This window comes from Xiphophorus couchianus, chromosome 24 (genome assembly GCF_001444195.1).
Source record: "Xiphophorus couchianus chromosome 24, X_couchianus-1.0, whole genome shotgun sequence".
Taxonomy (NCBI): domain Eukaryota; kingdom Metazoa; phylum Chordata; class Actinopteri; order Cyprinodontiformes; family Poeciliidae; genus Xiphophorus; species Xiphophorus couchianus.
Window position 1 is genome coordinate 12,131,084 of NC_040251.1, and position 15,976 is coordinate 12,147,059.

The window sequence follows — 15,976 nt, forward strand, 5'->3', positions numbered from 1 at the left end:
TATTACTGATAGTACTTAAAATATATTTAGTTCTATAATTTTGTTGCAACAAATGAAACCAGAAAAATAGACAACACACTCACTCACTAACATTAAATAGAATTTTAAAAACGTCAATACAATACAATACAATTTTATTTATAAAGCACTTTAAAACAACACCAATGGTCAAAGTGCTGTACACTAAAATAATTATAAGACAAATAAAAAAAACAACAATTAACAAATTAAACCAACATGTCAAGCTGACTCAAAAGCCAAAGGGAAAAAAAGATTTAAGAAAAGATTATAAAAGAGGAAGTAAATCTGCCTGTCTGATTTTCAAAGGCAACTTTTTCCCATGTACTCCTACTTCCCCAAAAGACAATCCAAAAATATATATGTTTTATAAAAAAGACCAACCTTAATTGTTTTAAGTGTGTAAGTGTGTATATATATTATTGAATTAGAGCCAATGTATATAAAACTAAAATAATAGGAAGAGTAAATTTCCTCCAAAAACTCATTAATTAATGACTGAATTTTTTTAGAAAAAGACAAGGAACTTTCTAAGTTTGGAAAATTGAAAAATTTCTGAAAAAATGTCAGAAATGTTCATGTTTTTTCTAGAAACTTTCTGACATTAATCTCAAAATTTGAGTTTCCATAGTCAAAAATGTTTGACTTTTGGAAATGTTCTCAGTTTCAACTTTGGAAACTCAAACATTTCCATATTTTTTCTCAAAACTTTCTGAGCTTAATCCAAAAAAAAAAAAATTTTATCTTTTTTTAGCAAATATTCTACTTTTTAAACTCAGAAATAGCTCTTTTGGGGGTTTTTTTGTTGTTGTTTTTACAGAACATTTCTGAGATAAATCTCAAAACTTCTGAGTTTCAAAAGTTTTTTTGTTTTTTTTTACCTTTGGACTTTGGAAACTCAGAAATTTCCATGTTTTGTTTTTTTTTTATAAACTTTTGTAGAAAATGTATTCCTCCTATATTTTTTTTCTACAATAGATCTTTCAAACGTGCACAACTTTGTTTCACCAAAAGTGCCTACCACAATATGGCGGCCACGTTTACGTCCGTCCCTGACGCTCATGCGACGTCTATTCTTCGATCTCTATGTCTGTTTACGTCCCATCTGAGGAGTCGTTGCTGCTGCTGCTGTTTCTTCTGGTGGTCGAACTGTGACCTGCTGCAGCTTAGTTTGTATATAAAGATCGTGTCCGAAATAATATGAGTTTAATCTGAAATTGTAGACGTTTACGTCCCCGACGAGGCCGAACGTGGTGTGAGTTGACAGGGGCCATGACAGATTAGACTAATTTGACAGCCTTCAAGAGCTGGGGGGGGACTTTGGTGCTACTAACGTTAGCTAGCAAAGCAACTTAGCTTAGGCGCTTTGAATCTGCCTTACTGCCACGACAGGTATTATGCAAATTCTTGCCAAGTTGTTTGTGTGTGTCGCTTCTTGTGTTGTCTTCCTGGGCCGTGCAGCCCTCTTCATATCGCTGTGCTTTCCTGCGTTTGTTGTCTGGCGTTGGCGTTAGCCGTCAGCTGTCGTTGACTGCTGCAGACTGTTAGCTCATGTGTAGCTATAGTTATTGCCTCCTAGTGGTGGAAAAAGTGTTCAGATCTTTAAACGGTAAGTTGTATCTCAACAAACCCGCACGCAAAAAGGAGTGAAAAAAATCTTTATAGTTTTTCACTAGAGGAATTATGAGTAGGAAGTAATCCTCTCTATATTTTTATGAATAAGTTCGATTTTGTAGTTTTTTAAAAGTATTTTGGATGCTAAACAGTCTTATTTTGTATATAATAAGTACAGTTGTAACAACTAACAATTCTTGTAACTTGTATAAACATCATTTCTATGTTTTCAAATTGGTTGGATTTTCCTCTGCAAATGTAATATCAGATATAGGGCTGCACAATATATTGCAAATACATTGTCATCATCGCAGTGCAAGTACAGTATGTGCAACATTAATATATCAAAAATAACTGTTTTGAGTGCAATAATTGTTGGCTAATGTATTCAAAGCAGGGATGGAGGGCTCAAGACTGACCTCAAGCTGATTTTTTTCTTGGTCTTTGTCTTGGAAGAACCGGCCTTGACTCCATTCCTGATATAGCAAATCTTTGTTATTCTCTTACTGCTTTTGTTTTATTTATTTTTTATTTATAGTACACCTATTCTGCAATGTAAGCTGATGAATTCACTTTATTGCATGTGTATCAATGTGTGTCTAGATTTTATAACTTAAATATTATTAATTTAATACCAAGGAGTAGTTTTGGTTATGTAAATTAATGTTTTTACTTTAATTTTTGCAGTTTGGGTTATGCAAAAAAAAAAAGTCCTAAGTTATTAGTCTAACTAATTGAATCATTCAATTTTGGTCTTTTCAGAGAACCGGCCGTAACTCAATGACTCCATGTTTCCTGAATTTGGAATCGTTGTAGACGAAGATGAAGAATAAATTTTCCTCTTAAAAAACTCAGAAATTTTCTAAAAAAATATTTTAAAAAAGAAAGATAATTTTTGAGCTCTAAAAGTAAAAAAAAAAAAATTCTAAACAAAAAAAAAAGAAAGAAAACTGTGACATTAACTTCAGAAATCTTCTAGAAAAAAAGACAATTTCTGAGTTTGAAAAGTTGGACATTTTCTAGAAAAAATTAGGAAATTTTGAGATTAATCAAATTTTAGCATTTTTATGCTAATATAATATTTAGCCAAGTGGACAAAGTTCTTACACCAAACTCAAATGCTAAAAGCACAGATGATAAAGAAAGGGAAGAATAAAATAGGCATGTTTGGCAACTGATATTGAAGATTTTTTAATATCATGCAGGTCTAACAGACAAAAATTATATCTATTGCATTCACTAAAAGATGAATGTTTCTGTATATCACAGGTTAAATGTCTCTAAAGGAAAACCCGGGTATGTTAAACTAGTTTTGTAGCGTTGGGTTCAGTTTTAATTCATCTTTTCTGATCATTTTCCTTTGGTTTTCTTTCAGATTCCTGTGGTAGTTTGAGATCCTTGACGGATTCCGGTGGCAGCATGGCTCCCAAAGACATCATGACGAATTCCCACGCCAAATCCATCCTCAATGCAATGAACTCTCTACGCAAGAGCAACACGCTCTGTGACATCACTCTGAGGGTGGACAGCACCGATTTCCCGGCTCACCGGATCGTCTTGGCCGCCTGCAGCGACTATTTCTGTGCCATGTTCACCAGCGAGGTGAAAATGTTTTTCTGTGTTACAAAGAAACATGATGGCTGCGCACCAACTAGGCAAAACTGCAGAAAAAAGTTATGATAAATTTAAACAGAATGGAGTGTGAGAGAGCATCGTTATTCACACATCGTTATTCACAATATGCTTTGGAAAGATGTCCGTGTTTGATAGATCTTGTATTGCATATTTGATTTTAACCAAAACAAAGAAAGAAAAACATACAGGTCAGCAGTAAGGCTCCGTTCACAAAACAGCGACTTAGGTCCAATTTTTTTTTTACCCCCCCACAAATTTGATTTGTGTCACTAAATCGCATAACTGGATAAGGGTTTGGTTGCTATGAGGCCAATAAAGATTTTTTTTTATTATTATTGAGAACGGTATAAATAAGTTCCGACTTATTTATACTGCTCTTCATTTTTTTTATGTAAATGAAGTTTGATTTCCTTTCAGAAACAAATGAAAAACTTTCTTTTTTTTAGCTAAGGTGGGTTTAGAAAGTTTATTTACAATAACGGTTTTGTTGATGGACTTCCTTCATTATTCCACTTACTTTCTGCAATACATTAAACAACCATTAATCATCATAAATGATGTATGTGAGATTGTGGCTGTTTTTATTTATTAGTTTTTTGTTTGTTTGTTGGTTTTTGTTGTTGTTGTTTTTTTTACCAGTTATTTGTTAATTCTTACATTGTGTGTGAATTGTGAGACAGTTATTTTTTGTTTTTAAGCATATGCACTGACTGATGGCACCTTTTAAATTTCGTTGTCCTTGTGACAATGACAATAAAGATTTATCTATCTATCTATCTATCAGTACAACTGTCAGTGACACAGCCCCATAGCATGATGCTGCCATCCCCATGTTTTAAAGTTGGAACCGAGTTCGTATTTTTCAATACTTCATCTTGACACCTCCGAGCATACTTTTATCAGTGAAGTGAAATTTATACATTTTTGTATAGTTTGACCCTAAAATCTCTCAGGAGGTATTTTTTCATCTTCATGTTGGTGGCTTTGCATTTCAGTCAAACTCAAATGTCTCACATTTGTAACTGGACCCGTTTTCTTGTTCAAAAATTCAATACTTCCTTCATTGATGACAATGTCAGTGTTGCTGCAGCAGGCGTCAGGCTTGGTAGTTCCTGGCTTGTTTCTTATGCTTCTCTCTTAATTTTTTCAAACAAATTTAAAAGGATATTCAAAAAGGATAACGATCCCAAACAAACATTAAAAGTTGCAATAGAAAAAAATAAACCAAGCTGTTGGTTCCTAATCAGTGAAGCCATAAGTTTGATGCTCTCCTCTTGCAATCTACTTGATCACAAAAAGAAAAAACAGCCTGGATCTTCTTAAGGTTTGACTGTTGACTTCAAAAATAAAAACGATAAATTATCCACAAAAACAATAAAGACTAAAAGAATACGAGTGAGGTCATTAAACTGTGCTTCTATTCCAACTCCTATATAACTACACTCCAAAACCTTGTTAACTATCTAATAAATAAATATGCAAATTTGCTAGAGGGCCTTTGTATAATCTCTAATATTTAAAATCCTTATGCATGAGAGTTTTTAAACTGTAAATTATCAAACTGTACACATTTTATTCACTTTTGAGTAATCATTTTAATCCTAACACGCTTAAATCATGGTAAGAAATATGAGTTTCTGTAGAATAGGTTTCTACACAAGCTAGCATAAAGCTTTTGGAAAATCATGAACTCGACAAAACTGAACATTTGAAGATTATGCTCAAAATACAAATGTAAATTCTACCAATTCTGGGTGAAAAGTGTGGTCAAATGTGGCAGAAGCTTGTTTAAGCCAATAAAATGCATGTAGTCAACATCCAAGTTGCATTTAGCCAAATGTTAATGGGGTTGGACTTATATTACTGAGCATTAAGGTGTGTGTGGATCTTTTGGTAATAAGTTAAACTAACCTCCTAATGTTATATCTCATTGTAAACCTGCAGCTTGCAGAAAAGGGGAAATCTTTTGTCGACATCCAGGGACTCACGGCATCAACTATGGAGATCCTGTTGGACTTTGTGTACACAGAGACGGTGCTTGTCACCGTGGAAAATGTGCAAGAGCTGCTCCCTGCAGCATGTCTGCTTCAGCTTAAAGGTACCTTTTGTTCATGGATGATTGTTCCACTTTAATTTCAAAGTTTATTTGATACAGATTGCCTTTTTAGTATCTGCACAGGTTATCCTCAGTTCCTATTTCCCATGGCGATTGAAAAGGTTTAGAGAGTTTCTTCAGCTGTAATTAAGTGGTAGGACTTCTGTGGCTTGAAACTATAATTAGATTTCTCTGTGATAGTGATTAAACTTGGCATCACTTTAAAAAAATTAAATTATCTCTGCACTTCCATACTCGAGATTTAAGTCATTTGCTCATTAATCGATAGATTTATCTGTCGATTAATCTATCGATACAATTAATCAGATTTTTTATCGACTAATTTGTCAATAGATTAATTGATATATTCCAGCAATAATCAGTATATTAATCTATCCGATTATTCTACAGATTTTTAACTTAACCACTTAAGACTTTTTTTTATAAATTATTAGAAATACATTAAAACACTCAAATAAACAATCAAATTCCTTTTTTAAATTTGAAAACAACGCAATAATACTTTAGTAAAGCTAAAACGATACAACTTGAGGAGTTTTGGCTAAAACATTTTTATAGATAAAGGTGTTTTAGAATAGAATAGAATTACTTTATTCATCCCAGCAGGGAAATTATTTTGCAGTTACAGCAGCATAGAGACAAGACACACAACAACCACCACTGAGTAGCAATTGTAGACAAGATAAAATAAAAATAAAATATAACATGCTGTCAATATAAAAAGCAGCTTAGAGCAGACCTTGCAAAGATTCAAAAAAATGCAGATACAGTATGTATATGTAAATATATGTACAGCAAGTGTGCCACAGTGCAGTTGTGCAAAATTGGACTGATTTGTGCAGAACAATGATTTAGCTTTTATTGTACAGTGAGATAATTGCAAAATGTATTTATTCTTATACAGTTTTGGCTTGTTTACTGTTTTTCTTTTCACCAAATGGCTTTAAAAAAAAAAATCTTTATAGTCCATTTAACGATAAATCAGTTACCAAATTTGTTGACAATTATTTCACTAATCGATTAATTCGATTAATTCGATTAATCCGTATATCGTTTCAGCCCTAGCAGAGATCTGTAATGACTCTTGTTTATTTGCAAACATATTTCTGTTTTGCTCAGGAGTGAAAAGGGCGTGCTGCGACTTCCTAGAGTCTCAGCTCGATCCGTCAAACTGCCTGGGGATTCGGGACTTCGCCGAAACTCACAACTGCCTCGACCTGATGCAGGCCGCAGAGCTCTTTTCCCAGAAGCATTTCTCCGAGGTGGTTCAGCACGAGGAGTTCATGCTCCTGAGCCAGACAGAAGTGGAGAAGCTCATAAAGTGCGATGAAATCCAGGTAGGACAGCTTCAATAGCAAGGTTTCTGTTCTGCTGGGCATTTAAGTGTTAAAAACCTGCACTAATATTGTTGACGTAGTGCAAATTTAGTTGATTTTTGCAGCTTTCTTACTATCTGTCAAGAACTTGTGCAGGAAAAGTGAACAGCAAGTATCAACTCGCTTTAATCTCACCACTACCCACCTCCCCTCCTACCATCCACCCGCCATCTTTGGATTTGTGGATTGGCCTGACAATGAAATTGCAGAGGACTGAACCTGATTAAAGTTTGCCTTTGTGCTCAGGAAATTCCTGTTTCCCAACCACATGCCTTGTTTTATGAAAACACAGTTATTACCACAGGATGATTTATAGATCATCAATTGTGTTGAATTATCTTTCCTGGGATTTTTGTTGGTTTTAAGAGAAAACTAGACTACACATGTGAAAACGCAGTCACGGATAATTTGCACTCAGTCAAAGCGGACTCTGTCATCTTTGAGGATTTTAGGGCTTGTTTCACCTTTGGCTGATTGGACTGTTACATGAGCAGATCATGCTTCTCTTGGTGCAAGAAAATGATTGAAATTACGGCAGTCCGGAAGATCTACAGACAATCTGTGTGAGAGAGAAAATCTGCTTCATATGAAGATTTTAGAGAAAGAGAAAAAGTCAGACCTTAACTTAACAGTTAGTTACCATGAGCAACGTGTGAATGTGAAATGAATAAATAGTTTGTGGTTGCAATGCGACAAAATATGAAAAAAATTCTAGAGGTAAAGACACAAGCTGATAGTCTCTCTGTGTTTCAACTTTATGTTGACAAATTATAAATTTTGCACATTTTTATACTTTCATTTGGGTCTCAACTGCTTCTAAAAACAGTCCAAACACATAAAAATAAGACACCCAGCTGTTTTTCAGGCAATAAGTTAAAGCTTTTTGATGTCTGGAAAATGAGCCGTCTCAAAAACCTCACTAGTGTTAAGTCACACGGAGTAGTGCGCCGTTACCGAGCAACTCACGCAGAGTTGCAGCACGTTTGGTCAGCTGGTTTTACCGCTATATATGCTGTACAATAGCTGCTGGAAAAGACAAGTGTTTTGTTGTTGACTTACCATCCAGAAACCACTCGCTGCATTCCTGTTGGTTGTGCAGGAGGCTCTTCTAACGCTTTTCAAAGATGTACGGTTGTATAATTACGCATCTGTTTGCAGCCATTTTCACATGCGAGTGTAAATGTTGATTTTTGGTGGCGTGGCCAGCAGCAGCTTATTTACATTTAAAGTGACAAGAGGCCATAAGACAGCAGATTAAACTCTAATTATCTAGGAATGATTTTGTGCAAAAATTTAATAGTTCATAGAACCATCCTAACCTGTTTAAGAAAGCATAATACGTCACCTTTAACAAACTTTAGCTTTTTGCGTTGTTAAGTTATGTGTAAATGACTGCATTTCGTTTTTATGCAAAATTACTCAACATTCAGCTCCTTGCGGTGGAACAGCTTCTCTAAACTTCTTCCTTTAAGATGTTCTGCTGTTGTTTGTGTCCAGGTGGATTCAGAGGAGCCTGTGTTTGAGGCCGTGTTGAACTGGGTGAAGCACAACAGGAAAGAGCGAGAGCCCTACCTCCCAGACATGCTGGAGTTTGTCCGCATGCCGCTCCTTACCCCCCGCTACATTACAGATGTCATTGACGCTGAGGTGAGCCAGGCGACCTACAAACAGATTGTTGTGTAATCAGGCACCCAGCGTCAGATGAAAGATCTCCTGCTGAAGCATTTATCACACCATAATTAAACAGGTTTTCACATGTTTTAGCCTCTCATTCGATGTAGTCTGCCTTGTCGAGACCTCGTTGATGAGGCCAAAAAATTCCACTTAAGACCGGAGCTGAGGAGTGAGATGCAGGGTCCTCGCACACAAGCCAGATTAGGTAGGAATCCTGTTTTCAACTGCAATTTGTTTAAGTGCACGTCTCTGATTTTCAAGCATTTTAATCACACTGTTCATTCTTAGGTGCCAAAGAAGTCCTGCTGGTTATAGGTGGCTTCGGCAGCCAGCAGTCGCCAATAGATGTAGTCGAGAAATATGATCCCAAAACCCAGGAATGGAGCTTTCTGCCTGTGAGTGTTAAAATTTTGAAGAAGCAGCTTGATGTTTTAATTCTCAGGGGGATGTAAACAATTAATCGACTTATGATTAATGGTTTGTTTATTGAAGCCGTCGATAACAAGGGACAGAGCAGGCTGTACTTCTTGAGAAAACTAAAATCCTTCCGGGTTTGCAACAAGATGCTGCAGATTTTCTCTAAGTCTGTTGTTGAGAGCGTCATCTGTAGGGGCAGCAACATCAGAGCCAGGGACCTAAAAAGGCTCAACAGCCTGATAAAGAAGGCTGGTTCTGTTCTGATTCTGTTCTGGGGACGACTGTGGAACCTCTGGAGATGAAGATGCAAAGTAGAATTCTTCATAAAATCAAGAAGGTTATTGACAGCCATGACCATCCTCTTCATGAAACTGTCTTCAGTCAGAGGCGTCTTCAGATTTGCTGTAATACAGACTGCTACAAGAGCTCTTTCCTGCCAACAGCCTTCACCATCTAAAATAACTCTTTGAAGAATCTGAATTAATTAATTATAACAACTGTTAATTTACTTTTGGGATCATTAAAGTACTTTTGAATTGAATGTAATTATTATATTAAAATTAGTTCCGATCGATTAACTGATAGCGTCCGCTTAGATCTTCTTTTAGGGTTGTAGTTTGGCCGCCATCCAGCAGAGGGCGCCGCTGGTGATTTTAAGCGGAGCAGTCGATACAGGATACAAGATGGCGAAGCCAAGTAAAGAGAAATGGCCCAAACAGAGTCCGGTGTGAGACGGAAAAAGCATTTGATGCGGTTCTGTTTTGAAAAATAAACACTTAAAAAAAAACTCCTCAAGTTTAACATTAATAGCGCGTATTCAGCGCAGGAGCAAAACGGAAGTGCGTCAACGGCTTTAAAAAGTTACTAATGTGTTATGAAGGCGAGGATGTGAAAACAAAATATCGCAGAAAAACTGATGATTCTAGTAACACGGTAGATTTTGAAGACTGTCGTCAGTTAACGAACTTCACTAAGCAGTTTTAACATCGGATCCGCCACAGGCTGTACTTCTGCTTGAGCATTTTTCTGTTAATGAGGTGTTAAGTGTTTGACATATTTTATTCTTTTCATCTTTTATTTTTCTATTCAGCAACCTAAGAAGTTTCAGTTTTGCTATGCAATAAATACATCTACATTTAATAATGTGGAAAAAACATAATTTTAAATTTATTCAGTTAGTATTTAATACAGTTGAGTCAAAATAGTCTTAAATTTTATATATATTTTTTAAAATTCAGCATACTATGAAAAATGTTGCCCTTCATGTTATGCAAACTTGGTCAGCCTTCTTGATACAAGAGAAAAATAAAATTTTAAAGAAAATGTCCACTTATCAATTGATTAACCCAATCAACTTAAGATCAACTTATTAATCGATAACTTGTATCCCTAATGCTGACTTGTGTATCCAAACCAGAATATCGCCCGTAAAAGGCGCTACGTTGCCACTGTGTCGCTACACGACCGAGTTTACGTGATCGGAGGCTACGACGGTCGGTCGAGGCTCAGCTCGGTGGAGTGCCTGGACTACACCGCGGACGAAGACGGCGTTTGGTACACCGTCGCCACCATGAATGTACGCCGCGGCCTCGCTGGGGCCACGACCCTGGGAGGTAAATATTTTCAGGTGGTTTACCATCAAGATAATTCTTTAAATAATCTGCTTCAGGAATAAAAAAATCAATAATTTATTTACTCAGCAGTTATATTATTTGGCTTTCAACAGATATGATCTATGTTGCCGGTGGCTTCGATGGCAGCCGTCGGCACACCAGCATGGAGCGATATGACCCCAATATCGACCAGTGGAGCATGCTGGGAGATATGCAGACTGCTAGAGAAGGCGCTGGCCTGGTAGTGGCCAGTGGGCTGATCTACTGTCTAGGTATGGTGTTCATCCCTAGACCTGGGGCAACTGTAGTTATGTGGGTAGAGTAGTCATCACAAGAGTAGTCGTCTTGTGATTGGAAGGTTGTAGGTTCGATTCCAGCTTCCTCCTGTCACGTGTCAGTGTGCCCTTGGGCAAGGCACTTGGCCCCAAATTGCCTACCGATCTGCGTGTCAGTGTGAGTGTTTGTGTGTGCGAATGGGTGAATGTGACTCTAGTGTAAAGCGTTTTGATAAGATAAGATAATTTTATTAGTCTCCCATAGGAGAAATTTGTCTTGGAAGCAGGGGCAAAACTGCAATACAACAATTAAAGCTCATCCAAAAGGACAGTAACCATAAATAAATACATGAAAACAAAAAATACATAAAAGTACAAATGTCAGATCGGCAGTACATCCCCATAACCATTTCCATTCGCATATAAAACATCCTCTACATGCTTGAGTGGTCAAAATGATTGGAAAAGCGCTATATAGGTTCAGTACATTTACTTTTTACCATTACCATTTCATAAAATGTTTTCTTACACCACAGGAGTTTATATTGTTTGCCTTTGAAATGCAGGTAATTCCTCAGAACCTGAATTATATTTAGATGGAGAAAAATGTGTTTTCTCTTTTTATTAATTTTTAAAGCGGAACCTATTGTGCAAAATTCACATTTTACACATATTTGCTCCTCCATTTGGGTCTTTACTGCTTCTAAAAACAACCCATGCACAGCTGCAAAGCTGTGGAACTGGAGTGAAAAAAATCCAGATCCATTTTAATATATGATAAAATGAAAAAGAGTAAAGACAATACAGCTTTAGAAACATATAAAGTTGTTATAAATAAAACCAGTTATAGATCACATTAATCTAAGCAGCTTTTCTCTTTCCAGGTGGTTATGATGGACTAAATATCCTAAACTCAGTGGAAAGATACGACCCACACACGGGTCATTGGACCAGTGTGACACCCATGGCCACGAAGCGGTCAGGTGAGTTATGAAAACAGATTAAAACATGAATTTTACTCCTCATCTGACACATCCAAATTGTCTTCAGGGGCTGGTGTGGCGCTACTTAACGACCACATTTATGTCGTGGGAGGGTTTGATGGCGTTTCACACCTCGACTCGGTGGAGGTTTACAACATCAGGACAGACTACTGGACTACTGTGGCTAGCATGACGACGCCACGGTGTTACGTAGGAGCTACTGTCCTCAGAGGACGACTCTACGCCATCGCCGGGTGAGATTAAACGTTCTTCCCTCTGTATACGTCTCAACTTGGGAGGGATTAGTTGTCCTTTTTAATTTCACCTTATTAGCAGTGGCGACTACATTTCCGCTAGTTAATTTTCTAGTTGGGGCTGTTGCTAACTTTTAAAACATCTAGGGCACTTAGCTTCCCATAAGTTAATGTTTATGTTTAAATTCTAAAAACGCTAATTTACTATCAGTTGAATAAAGTTCAATATCTGAATTCTTCAAGTAGTTAGCTGTTTATATTTATGCTCTTATTTTGAAGCGGGTGACGACTGCTAGCGTAACAGTTCTGTTTTCTATTATTTCGTCTCTTTTTTTCCAATAACTGTATTTCAAATTAGAATTGTACAGAAACAAAAAATAAATGTGCACTATATTAGGCATTGTAGAACATGTATGTAAAAAAAAATACGCTGGAGCGTGAGGTTTGTTGCCTTCAAGGGAAGACAATTTGAATTGAAGTTAGCGCTTTAGCATTAGCTTCCACTAAATAATGTGCTGGTGTAGCGCTTTAGCGGAACTCATGTTTATTATTAGCGCTTTAGGGTTAACGTTTTAGTTAGCGGTTCCCATCATTGCTTATTAGTTATGTTTTTTGTTTTAGTAAATCTAATGTGTTTTTTAATATTATTAGTGCGAGAGGGGGTTATATAAATGACTTGTAGTAGTGGTTTTTTTCATCAGATAACCTGTGCTCAGACTGACCTTGTTCCTGCTTGGATGTAAAAGATTCCCAACATTAATTTTGCTCTCAACTGCGAGGCGCCAACACTGGAGGCATCAACTAATATCTCCACATTATACTGACATTAGTTTGGCTTTAGTCAAATCACAGAGCAGAGTCACGCTGGGTGGTACATGTTGTATTTTTTGCACCATATAAGCTTTCACAACCCCTGAAGCTCAAACAAAGTCTTTACACCCCTTTTGTCTACAGTACTTAAAGAAACAAGCCTCCTCCAAGCGGAACTTCACAATGGTTTAAGAATAAATGGGTTTTCTTCACTATTTAGTATTTCTGTGTTTTATTAGAGGTTCATACTACAGCTGAGATTTTCAGAGCATGTTGCTTTATTGAACAGAGAAGGTCTAAACTGTAATTTATTATGTACTTTTTCATGTATTTTAGGTCTTTCCTTCTACTTTTTTCTCAATTATGATACAGGGTCTTTAATGAAGCAAAGCGATGCTGACAAATACTGAGGAAATGTATGTAAACTTCTGATTTTGAAGACAATGAATAAATCTGTATTCTTTTATTATTTTATCATTAGGAAATAGAAATAATTTTGGTCATTGTAACTGGCTTAAAACGAGAAGTTTGAAGTTTAAACTTCAGACAGCAAGAAGAAAATTATATGTGTATTTTTATTCTGGTTTCAACAAAAAAAAAAAAAAAAACATCTTACAACCTACATTTTACAGTTTTGTGCTTCTATTTGTGTCTCTACTGTTTCTAAAAACACCCAGCCATTTTTGTTTGTCAATAATTTAATGTTTTTTGTTGCTTGGAAAGTGAGCCCTTTCAAAAAAACTCCTGATTCTTAAGTCACAATGCCGTTACCTAGCAACCCATGCTGAGCCCAGCCCATCACCTAGCAACTGGCGGCTTAAAAATACCTCATTCTGAGACAATGAAATCTCATTATCTAAGAATTATTTTGTGCAAAAAATGTAATGAACATGTTTTGTTTAGCCTAACCTGTTCAAGGGAGCATAATAAGTCACATTTAAACAGAAATATTAAAATTACGTAACAAAGATATAACTACAAAATAAGTTTTCAAATGGCAATTCAATTTATTAAGTTAAAAATATCCAGACAATATCCAGACTAATAAAGAAAATAATTGCCTCACTGTTAAATTCTAAATAAATTGTAAATAGTCCAATTTTTCAGGGTGTTCATTTACTACATGCAGAGCTGTTACTGCCTGACATTTTCAGAAACAAAGTATGAGTGCATACTGGAGACTCAGTCCCTCTGTTTTTCCCCTAGATACGACGGGAACTCCCTCCTCAGCAGCATCGAATGTTACGACCCGGTTATTGACTCCTGGGAGGTCGTCACCTCCATGGCAACCCAGCGGTGCGACGCAGGAGTCTGCGTTCTGCGAGAGAAGTAACCCCCTGGTCCAGAAGAAGGACGAACACAGGAGGACAGGCAGCTAGACGTTTTCTAAAATGTCACTACTAACAGAACCACGAAGGAAAGGATGCTAAGTTTCCAGAATATGCAAGCAGAGGGTTGGGACTGCGCTACAGAGATTGAGACTTTGCGTCACTTTCAAGGAGCCCATCTCCACTTACATGAGTCTGCAGTGGTGTCTGTTGTCACATGTGAGATTATTTTTTCAGAAGTGCAATATATTTTTACCCATCAAAAGAAAAACTGTGGAGCTGATTAAGACTCCTGCTGCTATTTGCCTTATAACTTTCACCTGCATCAAACACGTTGCCTCCCATCTGACTGATATTACATTGTCTTATTATGGAGTGAACTGATTCAGCATATGCATGCTCATCAGTGCGCAATAATGAAAATGGGACTTTTAGATGGAAATCGCTTTGACACAGAAGGTTTATTTCTTTCATTCAAGTTATATTTTGAGATGAATATTGGTTTAGAAAACGACTGAACTGTGCTATTTTAATTAGTTGGGTTTTTTTCTCCTATTCGGCAACATTGAGAGATCAAGGTCTTACATATCAGATGCATGTAATTTTTTTAAAGATTTAGACAGACGTGTAGGATACAAAGCCTGAATGTCACTGTTGTCTGGAAAGCAAAATAAAAGTTCTCACAAATGATAGATTTGGGAGACAAAATGTTGCATTGTTGATTCACAGTCAGATAGGATAACATTTCAAAACAGCCTTAAACAGTCAGTGCATTTCACAAAGTCAGTTACTCAGTGTTTTAACTGTCATACAGTCATAGCACAAATTCCCTTCTTATTTCTTGTTTTAAATGATAAGTGTTTTTGTTGGGTTTCTGAGGAGACACTGTCAGAAAATGTTCTCAAGCATTTTAATTTGGTAAAATCCACATGAAATTTTTATTTTTAACCTGCAAGTGCTGTGAACTATCTGTCAGTTTGCCCTCTGACAGATTTCTCTGAAACTTCATCTGCTACCATCTTATTTACCTTTTTTGGGGGTAAAAAGGGTAAATTTATGTATGTATGAATACCAAAAATCATACATTTTGTTTTATTCCAATTCAAAAATAACTGCCCCTTCTTAAGGTTCAATCCGTTTTTGCAACCATATTGCATAATATCAAGAAACATTGTCGTCTGTATTGATCATTCTTAGATACACCAGTCTTTGAGGAATTATTTCTTAAGTTGTTCTAGTTTCACTTACCTCATACATTAGCCTTACAAATAGACCTAATATTTGCTTATTTCTTCACCTTTTGTCTAGTCAAGATCAACAATGAATTTCTTTTCAAAGGACTTGGCGAGTTTTCTCAGCATTGAAGTTCTCTAAGGTTTTGCCCCAAAAGAGGCAAAATGAATAAGTTGCAGCAAATAAAAATATGTAGTTGATACTCAATCTACCTCATCAATATATAAATTAAAAGGTTTAGGTTTAAATGTGGAGTTTAAAACATAAAATGTCCCAACACTAATTAAGTCCCAATTAATGTTGGAACCTAATTAAAAAGTTTAGGCCCCAACACTGAGCCTTGTGGTACTCCACATTTAATGTTTGAGCTCCGATAAGTCTTCAATAAACTGTAAAAATGATTTTCTGGTTAAGTATTCAACAACTTGAGAGCTACGACTCTTTTTCTTTTCCCATAACGTTGTTATTTTAATATAAGTACAACAAAAGTTACTACTCCATATTTTTTATAACTGTTTAGATTAACGGAAACTCCAAACTATTACATTAAATTCAGATATTTGTTTTTTTCTGATTCTCGTCCATCAAGCTTTTCTGATGCAAAGTTTGATAATGAATGAAGGTTTCAGA

General features: G+C 36.2%; 1 protein-coding gene across 4 annotated transcripts in view; it reads left to right on the forward strand.

The window, feature by feature from the left end:
• The window catches only part of klhl12 (kelch-like family member 12), a 62,144-nt gene extending 47,337 nt beyond the window's left edge, over positions 1-14,807 (forward strand). The window contains exons 1-12 of one of the 4 annotated variants that reach the window (XM_028010136.1): positions 1,105-1,627; positions 3,008-3,234; positions 5,212-5,365; positions 6,503-6,720; positions 8,257-8,406; positions 8,524-8,638; positions 8,722-8,828; positions 10,268-10,463; positions 10,577-10,735; positions 11,623-11,721; positions 11,789-11,975; positions 13,992-14,807. In XM_028010136.1, the coding sequence (XP_027865937.1) occupies positions 1,570-1,627; positions 3,008-3,234; positions 5,212-5,365; positions 6,503-6,720; positions 8,257-8,406; positions 8,524-8,638; positions 8,722-8,828; positions 10,268-10,463; positions 10,577-10,735; positions 11,623-11,721; positions 11,789-11,975; positions 13,992-14,118 (1,797 nt within the window). In that variant the 5' untranslated portion in view covers positions 1,105-1,569 and the 3' untranslated portion in view covers positions 14,119-14,807. Of the gene's footprint in view, positions 1-1,104; positions 1,628-2,652; positions 2,929-3,007; positions 3,235-5,211; positions 5,366-6,502; positions 6,721-8,256; positions 8,407-8,523; positions 8,639-8,721; positions 8,829-10,267; positions 10,464-10,576; positions 10,736-11,622; positions 11,722-11,788; positions 11,976-13,991 lie in introns of those variants that run through there. The other 3 variants (XM_028010139.1, XM_028010138.1, XM_028010137.1) reach the window with 3 other exon arrangements.
• Positions 14,808-15,976: the final 1,169 nt, after the last annotated feature.